The sequence below is a fragment of the Perognathus longimembris genome, chromosome 19 (assembly GCF_023159225.1).
Source record: "Perognathus longimembris pacificus isolate PPM17 chromosome 19, ASM2315922v1, whole genome shotgun sequence".
In the NCBI taxonomy this organism is placed as follows: Eukaryota; Metazoa; Chordata; class Mammalia; order Rodentia; family Heteromyidae; genus Perognathus; species Perognathus longimembris.
This window is the reverse complement of record NC_063179.1, coordinates 20952259-20975265: the sequence shown is the minus strand read 5'-3', so window position 1 is coordinate 20975265 and position 23007 is coordinate 20952259. Positions and strand designations below refer to the sequence as shown.

Genomic DNA, 23007 nt, shown 5'->3' with positions numbered 1-23007 from the left:
ATCACTAGCCTTGAGCTGAAGAGTTCAGGGACAGGGTCCAAGCCCAGAGTTCAAGCCCCATGACCAAAAAAAGAAAAAAAAATAGAAGAAAGGGCCACTGCCAACAGTCTCCCTCAAGAACAGACCTCCAATGATTGTGGTCCTTCCTCAAGGCCCCAGATTTCAAAAGTTGCAGCACCAACCAGTAGAGCTGCCCTATTGGCCAATCCTTGAACATAGTTCTTTGAGACATAGTCAGCATCCAAACTCTGTCGTCAAGTACCAAGGCAAAACCCTTATGGCATGAAGATTTCTTTGTGAGGATGGTAAACTTGGGTTGAAATTACCCCAGTGCTTTGAATCAATGGGAACAAGGATATCCAGTAATTTATTGAATGCCTTTTTCAGAGCTTCTATGTACTAGAAATGTAAAACAAAAAACAAAGACTTGATAAATATGAACACAAACTTTTTGTCCTTTGTTTATTTAAAATGCAGTAAGTGAAAGCAAGCTTTCTATATCCTAGAATGAGTTGTAATCTTAGCTTCTGCATTTTGTCAGTAGAGTGCCAGCTGATGCAGAAAATCCTGAAAGAAAAGAAACCAGTGAGATTATTTCCATCACACAGAATACTGAAAACAAATATGTAGACTTTGATGAGAACCTTTCAGAAGTAGAAACATTTACACAAGAGGAAATGGATACTCATATATCAGACTATGAAGGTCAGATCATCTCTTTCTTTGGCTATATAATTTGAAATGTGATATCAGAGATAACTTAGTCTTAACTCTAAGTTGATGCATGGACAATATCCTAAAACCAAAAGTAAAACAGAAAGGCATATTTATGAGATACTGAGCATACTAACTTGTAAAGTTGGGTTGTTGTTGTTTTTTTGTAAAATCAAGAAGGTGTAAGACATTTCTTATGTTGTTAGCTTTTGCAATTTGGAGGATTGTTCCTCTTATGGTATGGTTCCTATGGGTCTCTTAATTCCTATCAACCCACTCTGTTGAGTTTGTCTCCCTGGCAGCTCCTGTAAAGCAGAAATTCTTGGTGCTTCCCAGGGAGTTGCACGCAGGGGAGCCTGTAGAGACTCCCCTGGGACTTACTTGATGAAGAGGGGATAGCCTCCAGGGATTTAAAAAAAATGAAAAGAGGATAGAAACTATTTTTGTCATTGTATTTGTTCCCTTCAGTATTACCTTTAAAAAAGTGCCCAAAATATTACTTTTCAAATGGTCTGTTTCCTTCCAGAAGAACCTGTTGAAAGTCCCAATATTGAGACCTGCATGCCAGCTTCACTACAGCAGTTAGAAGTAAGTTGTAAATGGTGGATAAAATCATTCATCTTCTATCCATTATTCACGTTACCCCTAATTGATTTCATTCATTGTTATAAAATACATCAAACCAGGTTGTTCTCCCTTTTGCTGCCAAATCCAGTCTACTACATTTATTTTTTATTCACTTATCCATTTATTTGTTTGTTTATTCATATTCATTCAAAATGGTCCAGCTATATAGCCCTGGCTGGTCTCAAATTTGGAGAGCCCCTGCATCAGCCTCCCAAGTCCTGGGATTACAGGCATGTGTCCCTACACTGGCAAGACCGCTACTCTTTGTTTTTTGTTTTTGTTTTTGTGTCAGTCCTGGCGCTTGGACTCAGAGCCTGAGCACTGTTCTTGGCTTCTTTTTGCTCAAGGCTAGCACTCTGCCACTTGAGCCACAGCGCCCCTTCTGGCTTTTTCTATATATGTGGTGCTGAGGAATCGAACCCAGGGCTTCATGTATATGAGGCAGGCACTCTTGCCACTAGGCCATATTCCCAGCGCTAAGACCGCTACTCTTAACAAGTACACAATGGATAGTAGATCCAGCCTTCCATGCAGCATTTTTCTTTCACCAGCACTCTACTACAGGCCCAGAAGTTTCATACAGTGGAAATGTTAATTTCATAAACCTCTTTAGCAAATTAATCAAGAGTGGTCAAAGTGTCCCTTTTTTAAAACCTATAATTTTGTGAAGTATGCAGTTTTTGTACTATGCACTTTTTTGTACCACTTGTGTTCTTAAAACTCTCTACTAAACTTATTTGTAAAGCATAGACATCGTCAACTATTGTAACATTCTTTTAAAAAGGCCCAGTTTTCCCCGTTTTTGTTTTTGTTTCTCAAGCAGTACTCATGAAGTGATGAACGGGTGTAACTTTAGAGAATGTGTTAGTCATTAGTCTCTGTATGTAACATGCACAATAGCTCAGAGTAATAGGACAAAGGCAATTATATAGTCTAGAGATCTGGTTAGAGCAGGACAGGGGCCTTTCAGTGTGCAATGACTTGCTTTTTGACTGTTGTTGCTCTGGGACAATGGCTAAGGTGAGACTCAAACTACTGACTACATTAATATGTATTTGTTTCACCTCTTTTTCATTTTGAGTATTATTAATTTTTACAGAATTTGAAGGAAGAGTTTCAGAGTCCTAGGAAAGAACCATTGGGGACAAATATGGAGAACAAATCAACTGAACAGAAAAGGTAAGAAAGTATAAAGAGATTACTACTGACTTTTGGTGGAGCTTTCATTTCTTTTTTGTCATAATTTGTAATATATATGTTATGGTGGTTTGTGTTTCTGGTGAAATTGTAACTATAGCAATAGTAAACAATGATTTTGGGTAAATGTTAAATACTTTTAGATTATGATAGAGTAAGATAAATGATACTATCTAAAATGACTTGTTTCACCACCTCCATCAACGTTATCAAAATAAATTAGAAGCTGGCACCAATAACTCATATCTGAAATCTCAAGAGACTGAGATCTGAGGGTAATGGTTCAAGGCCAGCCCAAGCAAAAAGGCTCAGCAAGAGCTCAAGCCACCCTGAGTTCAAGTCCCAATACCAACAGAATAATTAATTAAAATAAAATTGACCTGTGATTAAGCCACAGTTTATTCATCTGCTTACTAGAGATCTGCCTCTCCATACTCACTGAGCCAAATCCCATTGTGGTTTATAAAGACATATGCCCCTTCACTGTTGTGCTTTGGTTACTGCACACTGGCAGCAAGGCACTGGAGATGTGAACATATTCTTCTAACGGCTTATTACTGCCTCAAGGACAGGCGAAGGCAATTTTCATATGTTGTAGATTAATTTTTAGAATATTGGTTATTACTGAATTTTAGGATTATCATTAATAAAGGAGGCAACATTAATTTTCTCTTGAATACACAAACTTTGTTTAGTTTCATAACATAGGTAATTGATACAAAGTTTTCTGGGTTTTTTGATAGTACTGGTTTGAATTCAGGGTCTCACACTTGCTAGGCAGGCTCTCTCCCCCTGATTCATAGCTTCACACTTTTTTACACAGGTTATTTCTGAGATAAAACTATCACTTCCTATGCAGAAACACACCTAGACTGTGGCTCTTTTGTGTTTTGCTTGACACTGCAGCTAGGACAACAGGCACATTATACTGAGCTGAGCTTCTTCCTTTGAGATGGAGTCTTGAATACATTTTGGCTGTCCTTGGGCCAGTTTTTCATGCAGCTAACCAGCCATTAACTGAGATGAGGTCTTGAAGTTTTTGCCTGGGCTGACCTCAAACCATGATCTTCCTGGTTACAATGTCTCAAGTAGCTAGGATTACAGGTGTGAGCCACTGGTGCCTAGCTCAATTTTTCCTTTTGCTATACTGGAGATAGATCCTAGGGCTTACATATACTAGACAAATGGCCTTCAAAATAATATATTTAATAGGATGTACCTTTACAAGTAATGAAAATGTTTTCCTGAAAACTTGTCTTTACAGTTTTATATGTGTCAATGACCTCTTTAGTCTTCTCGGCAGAGCTTCCAGCCTATTCCTTAACTGACATCTGGGTCCCTGCTAAATTCATGTCCCTTTATTTTAGATTCTGTTTTTGTTGCTGAGTGACCCACAGTGCTTTAGTTGTACGTTAAATCATCTAGACATACTCTTGGTTTTTGTTTGAATCTCCCACTAATTGCTATGGAGACAATATAAACAGATTGTGATTATGAACTAAGCATTACAGAGAGTAGAGAATGTTTAGGCTCTTGAGTGGTGGAACATTTGTTTACCTTAGATAATGTGAAAAATATCTTGCTTCCTAATCATGTATTAATCACTTTCCTTATAGTATGATTGAAGTCTTTTCAAATCCTGAATATACTGTTCCTCATTCATTTTGTGTAGATTCAAGTTCAGAAACTTCTAGGTAAGAGTTTTTGTGTATTATACCATTTTTAAATAATCATGTTTACAATGAAGAGAATAAATAGGTACCTACTGTACCAGTCTGAAATAATGCTAAAAGATTGGACTAACAAGTGAACCAAAAAAAGGTAACATGAAGCATTGAGAGAGAATATATATTTCTGACATCTCAATTAAATGTTCAAAGATAGTCCTCCACCTCAGTGTCTTCAACACATACAGAAACTGTTACAACAATTTCAGGGAAAAAATAGTAAATACCTTATTGAACTATTTCATTGTTGCTCATTTTCAGATTCTGACTCAATGGCATCTGTTCTAAATGCTTTTAATTCTTTAGGTGATTCTGTTTGTCTTTTGAATTTGGTTTGCAGAAGTTGAACATGGCTGGCGCCAGTGGCTCATGCCCATAATCCTAGCTACTAAGGAGGTGAAGATCTGAGGATTATTGTTTGAAGTCAGCCCAGGCAGGAAAGACTGTGAGACTTTATCTTCATCTAACCACCCAAATGCCAGAAGTAGAGATATGGCTCAAGTGGTAGAGTGCTATCTCAGGACCTTGCCAAGGCCCTGAGTTCAAGCCACAGGACCAGCACACGTGCACACGCACATGCACACACACGGAGTTGAATCATTCCTTAGGGTTTAGAAATTTTGTTAACTTAGGAGAAAAATATAGAAAATGTAGTGTGGGTTTATCTTAGGGGAAAAAGTCCACATTAGAACTGTTATACTTGCTACCTGCTGAAAGCAAAGCCCCAAAAACTTGTCTTGTGATTGTCACATTGTTTTGATGTCTGTTTTTCATGGCTTTACCAGTTGCATGTTATGGGTCCTGGAGCTTGAAGGGCCTGAGCCTTTTTTGCTCCAGGTTAGCTCTCTACCACTGGAGCCACAGCTGCGTGTCTGGCTTGTGAGTGGTAAGTTGGAGATAAGAATCTCACAGACTTTCCCACCTGGGCTCACTTCAAAACTGCCATCCTCATATCTTAGCCTCCTGAGTAGCTTGGATTACATGCATGTGCCACTGGTGCTTGTCTCCAAATGAAGTTTTGTTGATGCTTGATAAAATATTGCTGAAAGGAAATGAATATAAATCCAATTAAGTTTAATTGCAATAACTAGATTTGTTTTGGTTTTGGAAAGAGTGACTAATTTTATATTTAGTTTTTAATACTTTGTCGCTTAGCAAATATTGACTAGTTATTATATTTAAGGAAGTGCTTCTATCAATTATTTTGTTTTAAAATCAAAACCAAACAACTTGCTTCAGTCTTCAGTTTTCTTTCTAAATAAGAATTTTTGATGTTTGAGTTTATTGTAAGTGAAATTTTAGTTCGTTTGGAACATTTCATGTTTAATGATGATCAGCAGTCATTTGTACCCCCAATCCTAGAACTAATTTTCCTAATTTTTCTTAACAATTATTGGTGATAACGATTATTGGTGATTAATTTAGTGAAAGACTTATCCCTAAATCTGTACAGTTCATCAGAATAATTGCACAGGTCTCAAATTCAGGTGCCTACAGGGACTCAGGACTGGGCTCTTGATGTAACGCCACAAAGGAGAGACCATGGGCAGTCACGTGAAACATGATAGGACAGGAGAGCTGCGGAAGCTACTAGAATAGCCTTTCAATCAGAAGAAGAAAGCAGGAACTAAATATTCATGCAACCCATATTCAACTACTTTTTGTTGATTACTGCCTTTTAAATTTAAATGTTTCCACATAGTGCTCAGGTTTCTGCATTGAAAGATAAGTCTGCCTCGGTTCCACTTGAGGTAGCAAATGAAATCAGTGTTGCTTCACAAACACCTGTTCCAGCACCCAGGAAGACCCAGATGCATGAGCGCAGGGCTCAGCTACCAGATTCTTCAGATGCTGCTAGACAGATGCTGCAAGACGAAATGTTTAAATTAGTTCAGGTAAGCACATTACTACATAAGTGAGAATGTCTATACCTGATGTATGTCAGGTTTAAAATTAGCAGACTTCCTCAAATGGACTAGTTAACATAAAATTGAAGGCATGTCTTTTCCTTTGGAAAGCAAGTGCCTTACTCTAGGACCTAGAGTCTAGGCTCAGTTATCTGCACCTCAAAATGACTTTTTTTTACTGGACTAATTGGGACATAGCTGCTCATATATGTGTGATGGGGCTTAATCAACCAGACAGCAGCCTCCAACTAAAAGCATACAAGGTTTATTTTCTAAGCCACTCTACCATGTTTCTTTCTCACAGACCAAATTTGGCTTAGGTTGTTAAGTGTCCATTTCAAGTTACTGCTCTTATTGACTTCCATCATCTTCTTTTTTACCTGCTCACTGTTTTCTCTGCAAACAAATAATTTTTAGTTAGTCCTTTTTAAAAAATTCATAAGCCATTGATTTCCCTCATATTGAATCCTGTACTCATTCTACAGTCACTTTAAAAAATTCATTATACTAATTATACAAAGGAGATGTATTCACTGTTACACCCATACGTGTTTACGCTGTATCTACATTCACTTCAGTGTTCTTACATGTGATAGAATCAACTGTTTTTTATTAATTTATGTTTTTGTTGTTATAGAGGTGTTATACAGAGAGATTACAGTTACACAAGTCAGGTAATGACTCTATTTCCTTTGGTATAGTGTCTTTTGTTCCCTTCGGTTCCCTCATTCTCTTGCAGTCCCTCCCTCCCATTTCCACCCACGAGTTGTACAGTTCACTTTTTATCAATGGCCAGTGAGCTCCACTGCTGCATTTCTTCACCCTTTTTCCTTCAAGTTCTGTACCCTCCCCCAACCCTTCTGAGGATATACATGTGAATATACCATACATAGATAAAGAAGACAGAATCATCAAACACTAAGAACGCAAACAAAGAGGTCTCTTGTTTCTATATCTTAGAGTTTATTTCAGTATGTATATTCTTTCATATTCATATGATGAAGTACTTAAGACACATTTGTGTACCATTGTGCACATTGCATCTTTGTGTTTCTCTCCTAAGAGTATGAATATCTAAAATCCTGTATAACTTATATCCCAGTGTATTTTAGATCTAATTTCTGCATATCAGAGAGAACATGTGCTGTTTGTCTCTCTGAGCTTGGCTTACTTCACTTAACATGCTTGGTTCCAGTTCCATCTATTTCCCTGAAAATGACATTCTTTTATTCTTTCTATTGGCTGTGTAAAATTCCATTGTACGTAGGCACCACATATTTGGGATTCACTAATTTATTTTGGGGCATCTGAACTGTTTCTGTATCTTGGCCATTGTGAATAGTGCAGCAATGAACATGGATATGCAGGTGTCTTTATCATATTGTGGCTCGTGATATTCAAGGTAGATGCCCAGGAGTGGTATGCCTGGATCATAGGGAAGATCTATGTTTAGTTTTTTGAGGAATTTCCAGGCTGCTTTCCAGAGTGGTTTACTAGTTTACATTCCCACTAGCAGTGCAGTAGGCTTCCTTTTTCCCCACATCCCTGATAACATTTGTTGTTGTTTGAATTCGGAATGTTGATCAATCTCAGAGTTGTTTTGATTTGCATTTCCTTTATGGCCAAAGATTAATCAACCATTTTTATGTTGATGGTTCTTGGGACTAATTTTCTCTTGAATTTATGGGAACTTGTGGGGTTTTTTGTGTTTTTTTTTTGGACATGTCCCATTACACTTACTGAAATTGATTTCATTTTTACTCTCCTCAGTCCCTTTTTACCCCTTATTTTTCATCTGCTTTCTGTTTCTCATCCTTTTCCTCCTCTTCCTTTTCCTTTTCTCTTTCGGCTTCCAACTCCTCTCCTCTTCCTCCATCATCATTATCTAAGCCAGGACCTGTGAATGCCAGTCAAGTGCTGAGCTGGTGAGTGACAGAAACTGGGACAGTGTGTGACTTCGGTAACATGCTCAGGTGGCTTGGCTTCTTTTCAGTATGTTTCAAGGCACCTCTTTTTGCTTGTTCTAGCTGCAGCAGATCAACTTCTTGAGCTTAATGCAAATAGTCGGGTCATCCGTTGTGAACCTCCCCGATGCGCATCGTCAGCTTCTCCAGCAGGCTCAGTCCGTGCAGGTGGGGAGAAGCCAAGTCTCAGTCCCCACAAGGGAGTGTTGTGGTGTGCAAGCCCACAGCAGTCAGAATGTGACAGAGAGATGTTTTGTTAAGCCACAGTCCATGGAAGAGTGCAACACGGAGCCTGGCAAGAGCAGTCCCCAGGCTCGTGAAGCAGCTATCCAATCTGATCATGGAAATTTACAGGTAACGCATAGAAAAATACCATTCACATTATAGAAATTGAATTCTTGGATTTTTGTTATATGGATAAATAAATTTTTAACCAGTTTTCTAACATTCTACCCCCTCCAAAATGTACTGGACATCATTTACAAAATAAGGAATGTGTACCTAGGCACTGGTGGCATATGCTAGTAATCCTAGCTTCTGAGGAAGCTAGGCCAAGAATTGGAGTGCGAAGCCAGCTTGTACAGACAAACCCACCAGACTTTTATCTCCAATTGTAAAGCAAAAAGTCAGCCTAAAGGCATTGCTCAAGTGATAGAGCATCAGCTTTGAGCTGAGTGAGAGTACAAGGCCCTGAGTTCAAACCCCATGACTGGCCAAAAAAGAAAAGGAATTTGTAGTATGTTCTAAACTCACTTACTACTTTCCCTCTTCCAGAATGTCCCACAGGAGACTATTCCTCCATGTCAATCTAATAGCAAAGTGCAGAAGAGCGAACAGATTCCAGCATCTCAAAGCTTAGCACCCACTCCATTTACCCTGGATCCTTCTGGAAGTGTTCACTACCACCTTTTATCTGCACCTTCTGCTGGCCAGAAGACCCCTAGACTGATCCTGCCTACCAAAACATTGAATCCTGGTTGTGGTTTTCCTTTGCTTCGGTTTCCACCTAAGCATGAATTCAGGCCCCTTTCCTTATCTGCAGGAAGACTTCCACATGTTCCTATTAGGCCTCCAACCCAACCAAGAGAAGCTTGGGGATTATCTGATTCCTTCCAGCCTCCTCTTCCTCAGAAAGTAATGCATACTGCTTCCATACCTCATTCAAGCCTACACAATGCCGAAGCCATAAAAGACACAGCTGAACAGAAGAAACAGGCAGAAACTCTAATTGTAGACATCCCTATGCATGGAAACGTGGGTCAGTCTATTGGACCAGAAAACTTCACATCTCAACAGGACTGTTCAGTGTTTATGAAGCCAGAAAAACGATTTGATGTTAAGCCAGAGTCCCTTGAGATACCACCTCAGAATTCCTTTGGCCTTCCATTGTTACACCTGCAGTTTAAGCCTCCTATGTTTTCATCAGCCTCAAGAGCACCATTTACAATTCCCGCTGTACCTGTCAGAACTGTAGTAGAAGAAAGAAAATATCCACAACTGTCATTATTTCACTCAAGTCTATCCCCAGAAAATACGGTAATGAATTCTTGTGCAGTAATAGAAAGCTGAGTCCTGCGTTTTGTTGTTATTTTCTGTCAGTGCTAGAACTAGACTGTTTTACAGATATTTCTTCTGCTCAGAAAAGAAGTAAGACCAAATCAAGTTGCCAGGTGCGTGTGTGTGTGTGTGTGTGTGTGTGTGTGTGTGTGTGTGTGTAGGGAGTGAGTGTACACATTCTTTGAGATTTTAGCAGTTGTGAAACAATTATATTTTGCCTTTTACAGGGTAAAGTTGTTAAATACACATAAGTCTGTCTTAGTTGAATGTATAATAAAATTTTTATAACCCCCCTAAAAATACCCTATTATCTTTGATTTGTGAGATCCAGATTATTCAGGTATACATCTGTAGGTGAGTTCAACCATCTTAGGGAGATAACTGAATGATTTGTTCTCTGGTACACTGTAATATTTGAAGATACCACTAGAAAGGAATACTTTACCTTGTCTCCTTTTCTTGTGAACATATTATAACCAGAAGAAGCGATTAAAGAAATGGAGAGGGCTGGGAATATGGCCTACTGGTAGAGTGCTTGTCTTTTATACATGAAGCCCTGGGTTTGATTTCTCAGCACCATATATATATATATATATATATATATATATATATATATATGCCAGAAGTGGCACTGTGACTCAAGTGGTAGAGGACTAGTCTTGAGCAAAAAGAAGCCAGGGACAGTTGCTCAGGTCCCAAGTTTAGGCCCAGGACTGGCAAAAAAAAAAAAAAAGGGAATGGAGAGGTTTACATTTTGAGAAAAATTAAAGAATTTTTATTGCATAAAATAGTATAATGAACCCCTAAGTTCCCATCATCTTGTTTGGGGGTCATGAGTATATTGCAGTTATGTTCTTTGCCCAGCCAAGCACCAGATGATATGTTTACAATTGTAAGAGGGAAATAATTTAATATGGAAATACTATTTAGATGGTGCGGACTTCTGCTTTGTTTGACGATCCAGGGGAGGGCCAGCCTTACAGCCTAGTGGTTGGGCATTGGCCTATCATACACACCCAGTGGTAGGTCATTGGCCTATCATACACACCCAGTGGTAGGTCATTGGCCTATCATACACACCCAGTGGTAGGTCATTGGCCTATCATACACACCCAGTGGTAGTCATTGGCCTATCATACGCAAGGGTTTTGTTCCCCAGCACTGCACAGACAAATGAACATAAATAAGTGAAACTTTCATCACTCTTTAAGATATGGATACACAATTTACCGAAGGCAGTTTGTTCCAGTTGATCTGTTTTACCTCTTCCACATCTTAGTAATTTTTCTTAATTTATTAGTATATTGCATATGTGAGTTGTTAATTTTTTATTATACTTTGTTTCTTTTCTGTAGTACAAGACTCCACAACTCATCCCACTTGAAAACCTCATTGCATTTAAACAAAGCCATCAAAATCGAGCACCTAATTTATTAGAACAAGGTGATTCTGCCCATCTTCAACTTCTGAATGTCAATTTAGAACCATCTGAAATAAGACAAGGGAATAACAGTAAGAAAAGGCAAGTTCTAAATGAAAGTATGCTTTATCATATCTCATGTTAGCATGTTCATTATATTTATAATCACAAGCTATAAATATAATGAATAAATATAATAATTATAAATATAATCTACCAGTGTATTGAAGGTGAAAGTGTCTGCTTCAACCTCTTGGCCTGTTCACAATGTCCTTGTCAAGTGTTACCTATTTGAACATGTCTTATAATGAGGAAAATTCCTATTATTGTGAGAATTACTTCCCTTTTTATTAGGGAATTCTTCCCTGGCATCCATAGGTTGAGGGTTCTTTCATACATTTCTATGACAAGATGAGCTGACATCTTTTGCAGAACACATATATGGTGTCATGCAGTATTCCATGTGCTGTCTAAAACTATAAACCAGTGTTCATTTTTATTTATTTTATTGTATTCTCCAGACTCTTAGAGAAAGCAGGAGAGTGGGTGTGCTGTCAATTGTTTCAAGTTAGTAAGCAGTGTTCCTGTACAAAGCAAGGCTGCGACTTCTACAGAGGAGCATTTACTATAGTGTTGTGCCTGTAGTGGATACTCAAGACATACATGGGTTGGAGATGATTGTGAATCTGGACAATTTTGAATTTCATGTGAACCAGACTATAACATCTATCACTCGTGCTTTCTTTGCAGAAATGGTTCCGTCCTTCTATCCTTTCTAGGCAGCAGGCCTTCAGTATATATGTTTCCCACAGTTTGGGGGACCTCTTTCCTCCTGGCTGGGATTTTTTTTTGCTGATGTGACTTACAGTGTTCCTAGCTTCTTCAGATAAATGCATGGAGCTGTTTTGAAGCACCAGCTTCAAATCTTCAGCAGCCTGTCTTCAGGTTCCAGTGATGATTCTGTGTTGACAGAATAGTGGGTTCAGTAGTAAAAGGAACCTGAACTAAATTTCAACCATTTTTGTTTTATTGTGTGCTTATTAATTTGTATACTAATAGTATTTGTATCCTAATTTAATTAAATCCTACTGGAATTAGTTCATTAACTGTCTCTATGACATAATTCAAATGAAAACTACTATTAAGGGGCTGGGAATATAGCCTAGCAGTAGAGTACTTGCCTCGCATACATGAAGCCCTGGGTTCAATCTCTCAGCACCACATATATAGAAAAAGCCAGAAGTGGCGCTGTGGCTCAAGTGGTAGAGTGCTAGCTTTGAGCAAAAAGAAGCCAGGGACAGTGCTCAGTCCCTGAGTCCAAGTCCCAGGACTGGCAAAAAAAAAAAAGAAAACTACTGTTAATATAAGAAGAAAGTATGTTTTATACTGTTGTTTTTGACAGGCAAAGACGACGAGCTGAGAAAGAGCTACAAGAGAAAAGATCTGAGAAACCGAGGAAAAAAAGTGTAAGCTTCCGGCCAGAGGATTCGCTCATTAATAATGAAGAGCCTGAAATTGTCATGAAAGTCAAGGTATACTGCTATAGCTTATTCTTCTCTAACTTGTACGTGAAGAATTTGGAATTTCTTTGTGTCTGTGTATTCTGGTAATTTTGACAGAATAGGATGTTCGTTTATCAAAGATTCTCTACAGTAGAGAATTGCACCATAGTAACTTTGCATTAAATTGTTAATGCTTTCTTTAACTGCTTGACTTACAAATGAACTCTTCTTCTTTTTTTATTTTATTTTATTAGAGTGCATTAGTAGTACAGGGCTGGAATTTCATTGTGGCATTTACATGCATGTTTACGATGTATTCCGATCAATCTTACGCCCTATGTCACATTCTCTTCCTGAACTAACTCTTTTTTTTTTGGCCGATCCTGGGCCTTGGACTCAGGGCCTGAGCACTGTCCCTGGCTTCTTTTTGCTCAAGGCTAGCACTCTGCTACCTGAGCCACAGCACCCCTTCTGGCCATTTTCTGTAAACGTGGTGCTGGGGAATCGAACCTAGGGCTTCATGTATGGGAGGCAAGCACTCTTGCCACTAGGCCATATCCCCAGCCCCTGAACTAACTCTTGTAGAGTTACTGTTAAGGAGTAAGGAACTTGATAGAATAATTATTTGTTCTATCAGCGATAGAATGGAACCTGTTTCTAAGAATTTAATTCACATGGTTATTGACCATTTTTTCCAGAGTAGTAAATATCTTTGAACTAATTTTATATTGATCATTTGGGATTTATATAGGAACAACAAGAATGTCATGCTTCTCAGCCTTTGGAACATTTCAACGTTGCTTATGGTATGTGTGTTTCTGATTAATGCTAATGTATGTGGAGGGGTTAAAAATTAACTTTCTAGAATTAGGTACAACATAAAAATGAGTCAGTTGTCCCCATGTTATGCTTGATGAGAAGTCGTGGAGGTGTGTGCTGTGAAATTACAGCCACTAGAGCCATGGTTGACAGACGATGGCTTGAAGGCAGTATCTCGCCAGCTTGTTTTTCTAAATCAAGTTTTATTGAAGCATAGTCATGCTATAATCCTTTTTCTTGCCAATTTATTTTTGTGATACTGAGGGTTTTTAAATTTTTGTTTTTATTAATTTTAAGCAGTTGTACAAAGGGGTTTCAATTCAACAGGTCAATTTACGAACACAGTACATTGGGATTGCCCTACTTGGAGTTAATAGCCTATGAAGTCTATTTTTTTTCTCCTATATCTCTGTTTCTGTAATACTAATCTAACCAAAACAGCATGTATCATTCTGAGTTTTGCCTTCCCTTTCTCCTTTCACCCAGCCAGTGACTAGTTTTGCCTACCTGACTATTATTCTGAAATTTATTCTTTCTCATCCCTGAACTGCTGCAATAATTTCATCCAGGGCTGGGAATATGGCCTAGTGCCAAGAGTGCTTGCCTCGTATACATGAAGCCCTAGGTTCAATTCCCCAGCACCACATATATAGAAAACAGCCAGAAATGGTGCTGTGGCTCAAGTGGCAGAGTGCTTGCCTTGAGAAAAAGGAAGCCAGGGACAGTACTCAGGCCCTGAGTTCAAGGCCCAGGACTGGCAAAAAATAAAAATAAAAATAATAATAATCTCATCCAATTGACTGCCTGACTTCAGTTTTATCTACGCAAATCTCTTTTCCACACAAGACAGCAGTAATTTTTCTGGAACAAAAATCTAACCCTATAACCTCCCTGTTTCATAGCTGGTGGGTCTTCATGAGCAGAGGGAGGCCTAGGTTCCTAGACCAAACACTGTGTCCTTATGGTTCAGCACACATGCTGCCTTGAACAGAAAATCCACAGTCGTGGAATCTCACCACCTTCCTCTCCCTCCCTCAACTTTCTGTGCTTCTAGGCCCCCAATAACATGTCGACTTCTTGGTGATTGCTCCCAATGTTTTGTTCTATTTAAGAAATGCTACAGGATAATGTTAATACTTCAGCTGGGTTGCATTTCATGGCCTCCGTACTAAAGAAAACTGTGGGAAGTCAGGATGCAAGTACCAATACAGATCCAGGTAAAATGAACTTAAAGATTATTTTTCATATGTGTTTTGACATACTTAAGATACTCAACTTTTTTGGGGGGCGTGGTTGTGGGGCTTGAACTAGGCTTGAACTAGCCTAGATGCTGTCCCTAATTTTTTTTGTCCAAGGCTAGTGCTGTACCCCTTTGAGCCACACAGCACCACGTCCAGGTTTCTGGTGATTGATTGAGATAAGAGTCTCAAGGACTTTCCTGCCTCGGCTGGCTTCCAACTGTGATCCTCAGATCTCAGCCTCCTGAGTAGCTAGATTTCAGGCTTGAGCCACCTGCTCCCTGTGATGTCTCAACTTTTTAAGGAAGTATGTCACTGTAATCTTTGTTACGTGTAGCCAACAGTTTCTTTTAACTACCTGCAGAAAACATCTCAAGTCCTATTAAATCATCTCTAATGTTCTTATTATAAAATATTTATTGATAGCTGGGTGCCAGTGGCTCAGGCCTGTAATCCTAACTTCTCAGAAGGCCGAGATCTGAGGATCATGGTTTGAAGCCAGCAGAGGTAGGAAAGTCCGTGAGACTTTTATCTCCAATAAACTACTCAGAAAAAGCTAGGAATGATGCTGTGGTTCAAGTGGTAGAGTGCTAGCCTTGAGCACCAAGAGGCTCAGGGACATAGCCCAGGCTGTGAGTTTAAGACCTGAGACCGGAAAAAAAAAAGAAATTATTGGTAATACTTTTAACAGCATCATTAAACCATTGTAAAACATTTGGATGACATAGTAATCTATAATAATGAAAATTAACCATTATCACACAACTATTTTATATGGCTTTAGTCTTATTTTGTGCATCTTATGTAGTTATAAACAGACCATTCCCCCTTCTCTGGGTACTTTCTTAATGCTCACCGTCCAGCTATTCCTGTCCTCATGGTTTAGGGTTGGTTTGTCCTAATTATTATCAAACATTCACCTAAAGGAAATCTTTCCTGTGTTGTCTCACACCACAGTACCTCTGCTGCAGTGTGAAAGTAATTCATACCTGTGCTCTCTATTCTTGCATAGGGAATACTTACTAATGAATGAAACCAATGTTAACTCAAAAATCATGTTTAAAGTGCTTTCTATTACACAGTAATTCTTTTTTCTTAGTTCATGTTGGTACCTAGGCTTGAACTCAGTATTCCTTTCCTGCTTGGCTTTTTCACTGGAGGGTAGCACTCTACCACTTGAGCCATACCTGCATATGTTTTTTTGCTATTAATTGGAGATAAGAATCTCTTGGACTTTTCTGCCCATGGCTTTGAACCACAGTCCTCAGATAGTCACTCAGCTGCCTGAGTAGCTAAGATTACAGGCATGAGCCACCAGCACACAGCTTTACATAGTAATTTTTTTTAATATATTACGCTTATCGATTTACATATGTTAAACCATCCTTGAATCTCTGGGGTGAAACCTACTTGATCATCACATACCATTCTTTTCATTACTTGCTGAATTCTGTTGGCTAATATTTAATTGAAGAGCTTTACCTATGTGTTCATGGGAGAGATTGGTCTATAGTTCTCTTTTTTCTTTGCTTCCTACCTGCTTTTTGGATGAGAGTGATGCCAGCTTCAAAAAAACAAGTTTGGAATTGATACATCTTTTTCTATTTCGTGGGAAAGTTTAAGGCATACCTGTATTAGTTCAGCTTTAAAGTCTATGGGGCTGGGGATATAGCAGAGTGGCAAGAGTGCTTGCCTTGTATACACGAAGCCCTGGGTTCGATCCCCCAGCACCACATATACAGAAAACGGCCAGAAATGGTGCTGTGGTTCAAGTGGCAGAGTGCTAGCCTTGAGCAAAAAGAAGCCAGGCAGTGCTCAGGCCCTGAGTCCAAGCCCCACGACTGGCAAAAAATAAAAAATGCGTTATAGCATCCTGGTGTCTGAAATTTCACCACCCATCATATCTTCAGGAGTGAATTAGATTTATATAACAAGGATACCTGTATTTTATAATCTTATATATCATGAATTTCCACATCTGCCAGTTATTTATTGTCAAAAGAGCTACTTTTTTTTTTACTATTTGATGCCTTCAGATCCTTTTGCTTTAGCTATTTTTTGGTAGTGCCTCTTAGTTTTTTTCCCAGCCATCCAGAACTGTAATCCACCCATTTATGCCTCCCATGCGGCTTGCCTCCCAAGTACGTAACCCCAAGCCCTGCTTGTTGAGAAAGAGTCTCCTAATCTGTGCCTCCTAAATAGCTGAGTTTATAGATGAGAGCCGGAAGCACCTAGTCTTTTCTTTTTGTTTTTAGTTTTGGGATTTGGGGGTTGGGGGAGGCGGTACTAAGTAGCCTGTACTGGCCTTGATCTTGTGCTTCTTCTGTCTCTGCCTTTTGAGTGCTGGGATTACAGGTGTGCACCACCATCACTTTTTAAAGTATCCATTATTTTCCTGCTTTTTTTTTTTCTTGCCAGTCCTAGGGCTTGAACTCAGGATCTGGGCACTGGCACTGTCCCTGAGCTTCTTTTGCTCAAGGCTAGCAGGCCTTTTCTGTTTATGTGTTACTGAGGAATCGAACCCAGGGCTTCATGCATGCTAGGCAAGCACTCTACCACTAAGCCACATTCCCAGTCCTGTTTTCCTGCTATTTAATGCTTTAATGAGAATTTTTCTACATAAGAGACTTTTCTCATTGTTTTTATGATTTACCTAACTTTTTTTACTTTGGCATTCTAGTACTTTAGTTAAAGAAAAAGACATTGTTTTAATTTTTACTTTTTTCTGCATGAGGTTAAGCATGAGTGTGATATTTATGATATAAACACTTGAAAAAATATCTTTTAAATGTTCCTGTCAGAACAGGTCTTTGAGAAAGCCTTGGAGGTGCTTTCCTTATTGCTGGATAGAAGGTTCTTTGCTAAGAGTGATCCTAGTAAAGTCTAGGGCATAGATAATAATAGAAATCTAAAGCTTATTAATTGATTAGAAATAAATTGTTAAGCTGTCAATTGACCTTTCCATTTATTTATTTATTTATTTATTTTTGGCCAGTTCTGGGGCTTGAACTCAGGGCCTGAGTGCTCCAGCTAGACTTTCAGATTTTTGTTGGTTAATTAGAGATGAGAATATTACAGATTTTCCTTCCTGGGCTGGCTTTGAACTGTGATCCTCAGATCTCAGCCTCTTGTAGATCTAGGATTACAGGTGTAATAAGCCTCTGTCAGCCGGCTTCCCATCATTTTATATGCAATATATAATTATTAACATTCATGTATTTGATATTGTGTTTGTGAAATTGTTCTCTGATTTTTCTTTTTGCCTATTTACAACAAGACAAAGAGGATGTATCTCCAGAAGTTGTCTTTGAAGGTGTTAAAAATCAGCAACCCAGCACTTCCACCACAGGTCTGCTGTCTTTTATTTTTCTGAGGCGAGCACTTTTACCACTAGGCCATATTCCCAGCCCTGTCTTTTATTTTTCTAAGAACAACTTTATTTATTGTTTGTTTTCCCAGTACTGAGGCTTGAATCCAGGGCTTGGGCACTATCCTTTAGGTTTTTAACTTTAAGGCTGGTACTCTACCACAATGAGCCACACTTCTGCTTTTGGATTTTTGTTAATTAATTGGAAGTAAGTCTCATAGACTTTTCTGCCTGATTTGGATTCAAAACATGACTCTGAGATCTCAACTCCTAGGTAGCTAGGATTACAGGTGTGACCCACCAGTGCCCAGCTCTGAAAATCACTTTTAAAGAATATGAATTATATATTAACAAGGTTATATAATAGTAAATTAGTATGTTACAGATACATATTATATATTAATATACTAAAACTATTAATAGAAATAAGTAGTTAAATGACAAGTAACTGTTGGGAAAAAAATTTAAGTATAGTTAAGCTGGGCAGGGTGGCTTACTGCTATAATCCCAACTACTTAGGTGCAATCACAGTCCTAAGCCAGAATCAAGACCCTATTTGAAAAGTAACCAAAGCAAAAAGTGCGGGGTGGGGGCGGGTGCTTTAAGTGGTACAGCAGCAAATGGCCCTGACTTCAAACCCAGTACTAACTTAAAAATTATAGTTACAGGCTTATTTCCTAAAATCTGGCTTCATTAAAATTTTCCAAAGTAAAATAAACATGACTTAACTATCTGAAATGGAAATAGAAAATTATAGCAAATGATTGATGTACTTTAGACACTTTATTCTTGTGAATCATTCCTAAGATAAAAGTGATACTCCATCTTCATTCAGTTATAAATTTCTCTATAGAGTGGCCTTATGATAGAGTAGAATTTGCTTTCATGTATCCAAACCCATGAATTTCCTACTTAGATTTTCATCAACTGTTTATTGTAAACTTGTTTTATCAAGATAATGACTTGCGGATATTGACAGAGATTTTATAGATTCTTTTATTTTTTTTCATAGAACATGAACCCTTGGACATTTCCCAGCTGTTGGTTCCAGATGTGCCTCCAAGTGTCAAACTTGCCACTGAAACATCAGCGGAGCCTCCGTCCCCCTCCCCGCCCCCTACGGTAGCAAACGTGGCTTGTGTGTGCCAAGTCCTAAGCACCTTTGTGCCCAAGGCTGCCATGGCCATCCGGTGTTATTTCACTGGATGGGCAAACTGAGAGTACAGCTCTCTTCTGGGTAGCCGTGTAGAAAAAGTCAGAACCAGTGTTGCACGCTCCCTCAGCTTTCCCTGCATCTCCCCATACGTGCTCTTTGTGCTTTCTAGTAAAAAGAATAAGGAATTTGATCTTTTTTTCTTTTTGGCTATCTAGCCGAAAGCCGATAGCTACTAGATAGCTAGTAGCTATCTAAAGCAAAAAGGCAAAAAGAGTGATTTTTATGTGTTTTGACTCAGGCTGGACGTACTTACATAAAGGTGGTTGACATTGAAGCTGCTGACCTGCAGGAATTCCTTGGCGGAGAAGAGCCTGACGCTGGCGATGGCGCTAGCGGACTGCAGGGTGAGCCCGGGGACATCCCATCGTCCGCAGCGTTACACTGCATGGCCGCCTCCGTCGCGGGCGCTGTTACCCCACACGACCTTGAGAGTCAAGGTAATAACTTTATCTTACCTTTTTCTTTTTCTTTTTTCTAGTCCTGGGGCTTGAACTTAGGACCTGAGCACTGTCCCTTGCTTCTTTTTGCGCAAAGCTAGCACTCTACCATTTGAGCCACAGCGCCACTTGGGACTATTTCTATTTATGTAGTGCTGAGGAATCAAACCCAGTGCTATGCAAGCACTCTACCACTAAGCCACATTCCCAGGCCTTTTTCCTACTTCTTAAACAAATATATTTTGGAAATAAACTTAACATTGGCATCCCTATTCAAATCTGCTAGTCTTCCTCCTCAGAACCCACTGCGCTTTGGACTGCTTATGTTTGTCTTCTAACCACTTTGTTTAGAACTTTAGAGTTGATTTTTGTGTGCCTTTTCTACTCTTGACAGAACCTTCCAGTTCTACTGTGGATTTATTTCCTGAGCCTGCAGAAGTGACTCCAAGCTGCCTGGATGGGCAGAGTTGGAAGGCAGGTGTCAATGAAGTACCTGAGCTCCCTGTTGTAGCAGTAGCCGCCACCGCCACCGCCGCCGCTGCCGCCACCACCACCAAACAGCAGGAGCAAGGTGACGCACCCAGATGCATAGCACAGCCTTCTGTCCCTCAGTCCCTTATTTCTATGTTAGAAACAAGCATTAATGCCTGAGAATATTCATAAATCATGTTACCTTATGGGAACGTTGTAATAGAAGAGTATTTTCCCTCAGTCTAGAGTTCTTAGAGCCTATGAATGGTTAGATCCATTGAACTCACAGGCTTCCTGCAGCACACTCCTAGTGCTTCTCCGGGGTGTCACAGCTGCTAGAAGTAGTAACAAGGTTGCACGGTGTGCGGTGTAGGATCCACAGTGGGCATCGGGACATGAGCTGCTAGGAAAGGATGGTGGAGGAAACCATCCCCTTAGGGTGTGTATAGGCACAGGTGTCATGGCTGCACCCACCGGCTGCACACCCTGCAGACTTGGAAGCCCCATTTGTCACATGTCAGGGCTCTTCCCAATGATGAGTGTGTGTGTCTGTATTTTATACTTGAAGTCTGCGTGCATAAAATCTTCACTGAGAGTGATGGGGGAAGACGCTTCGGGCTGCCAAGACGCGGGAGGGAGGGAGCACAATAAAGAACTGTAGCTAGGGGAAGATTAGGCAACTGCCCTAACCAACACCGGCATTCGCCATTGTCTGCTCATGAGAAGCTCACCATAGACTGACTGAAAAATGTATAGCGAGTGCTGTTTATATAGTTGTTTAGACCACTTTGTCACATCATTTGGTCTTCACAAAACTTTTATGTGTTAGGTGAGGCAGACACCATCCTCTTCCTTTAACCTACTCCTCATTCTAAAAACATTAAGTTATAAGGGAAAACTGGGAGAGTGTGAGGGAAGGGCTGACATTGTCCAAAAAGAAATGTACTGCTTCCCTGACTTACATAACCATAGCTGTAACACCTCTGTATATCACCTTTATATAACAATAATTTAAAAAAAAACAAACACCATGAAGTTACAGTTTAAATACGGTAGCTAAGAGGAAAAGAGGAATCCCAGGCTGTTAGCCTTGCAGGCAGCGCCACTGGGGAATGCAAGGCAGATAAGGGAGGCTTATGCTATAGCTTGGTAAGTGCAGAAAGATGTCTAGTGAGATTCCTGGGTAGCACAGCATCTACTCTGACTCCAGAGAGGATTGCAGCTGGTGGAGGAGAGGCATCGGAGTAAAACGCTAGAGGAAGGGAGCGTTCTGGGAATGAAAGGGCATTCCAACTGGGAGCTTGCTCAGTTTCAGAAAAGGAAAGTTCTGGGCTGGGAATATGGCCTAGTGGCAAGAGTGCTTGCCTCCTACACATGAAGCTCTTGGTTCGATTCCCCAGCACCACGTTTACAGAAAATGGCCAGAAGGGGTGCTGTGGCTCAGGTGGTAGAGTGCTAGCCTTGAGCGGGAAGAAGCCAGGGACAGTGCTCAGGCCCTGAGTCCAGGGCCCAGGACTGGCCAAAAAAAAAAAAAAAAAAGAAAAGAAAAGGAAAGTTCTTACTGAACTTGGAGTAGAATGCAGTGTTTGAAGAAATTGTAAGCGATGAAGCTTTAGACTAAGAGAAAATACTGTGTGTCCTTGTCTATCATACTGAGGCCTTCAGACGTTGAGGATGAAGGCACTGGAGACAGAGAAGTTTTGGGCAGAGAAGAAGCTGTTAATTAAGAAAGCTCATTGGGCTGTGATGGCAGCACCGCCAAGAGCAAAAAGTAGAATCACGAATACCTGGTATCATTGTGTCTGAAGGAATGAAAGGAACTTTGACCCTTGGGCCTCTGGCTGGGGGCCGAGCTCACTAAGTGAGGAATGGAAAAGGCAGCAAGTTAGAGAAGTCATGCGTTGGTCTTGAGAGACTTATTGTTTGCCTGAGTTCCCATATGGTGTCCGTAATGGCAAAAGTTAGGCCCTGTTTTACAGTGTGCTAGTGTTCTTTTCAAGTAGCACTTCAAAAAGTAATAAAAATATTGAAGTTTAAGGTTGTGTGTGTCAAGCTTGTGATACTAGCATGTGATCAGAAGTTTCTAAGCTGAAATGGAAATTCTGAATATATTAAAACTGATATCAAGCCAAGTGTTAGTAGCTCACGTGTGTTATCCTAGCTGCTCAGGAGGCTGAGATCTGAGGACTGCAGTTGGAAGCCAGCTGGGGCAGAAAAGCCCATGAGATTCTTATCTCCAATTAATCACAGAAAAGGCCAGAAGTGGTTCTTTGGCTTAAGTGGTAGAGTGCTCACCGTGAGCACATGGAGCTTAGGTACAGTGCCCAAGCCTTGAGTTCAAGCCCCCAGACCAACCAAGAAAAAAAAGAAAAAAAGTCCTGTTTTCAGAAATTATCTTATATTGACTTGAAATAAACTAATTTATAACTTCTTCTTCCTTTATTTTAATCCATGCTGATTTTATCTTTAGTAATGTTAGCTCTGCCTCAACCAGAATTCCACTTCAAAGAGCAGAGTACCACGTCAGACACCACTCGAGATTCGCTGCTGGGGACACTACTGCAGAACCTGCCTGCGGTTCCCCGGGCGCCGAGCCCCGCAGCTTGCAGGCTGGAGCAGCTCACCGCCAAGCTGCGGAACATCGACGAGCAGCTCCTAGCCATCCACGCCATCGCGGAAAACATCGAGCAGGATTTCCCCAGCCCTGAAACGCTCCATCTCCATCGTCATGAGGTAGTCGGTCTTTATTCTGGAGGGGGTGGTGGGATGTTGTTTGTTTTTGTGTTTGTAGCTGAGTTATTAGATTTGGATTGAGACCTAGCCATCCCAGATAGTCCTCCATAT

At 40.0% G+C, this 23007-nt stretch overlaps 1 protein-coding gene across 1 annotated transcript in view; it reads left to right on the top strand.

Moving 5' to 3' along the window:
• Cplane1 (ciliogenesis and planar polarity effector complex subunit 1) overlaps window positions 1-23007 on the top strand; it is an 86219-nt gene that overhangs the window by 48632 nt on the left and 14580 nt on the right. The window contains exons 28-43 of the mRNA XM_048368241.1: window positions 542-705; window positions 1241-1302; window positions 2441-2520; window positions 4155-4232; window positions 5968-6160; window positions 8200-8490; window positions 8911-9672; window positions 11049-11215; window positions 12516-12645; window positions 13367-13421; window positions 14547-14651; window positions 17950-18021; window positions 19052-19161; window positions 19494-19692; window positions 20087-20263; window positions 22634-22896. Of these exons, the coding sequence (XP_048224198.1) occupies window positions 542-705; window positions 1241-1302; window positions 2441-2520; window positions 4155-4232; window positions 5968-6160; window positions 8200-8490; window positions 8911-9672; window positions 11049-11215; window positions 12516-12645; window positions 13367-13421; window positions 14547-14651; window positions 17950-18021; window positions 19052-19161; window positions 19494-19692; window positions 20087-20263; window positions 22634-22896 (2908 nt within the window). The remainder of the gene's footprint in view (window positions 1-541; window positions 706-1240; window positions 1303-2440; window positions 2521-4154; window positions 4233-5967; window positions 6161-8199; window positions 8491-8910; window positions 9673-11048; window positions 11216-12515; window positions 12646-13366; window positions 13422-14546; window positions 14652-17949; window positions 18022-19051; window positions 19162-19493; window positions 19693-20086; window positions 20264-22633; window positions 22897-23007) is intronic.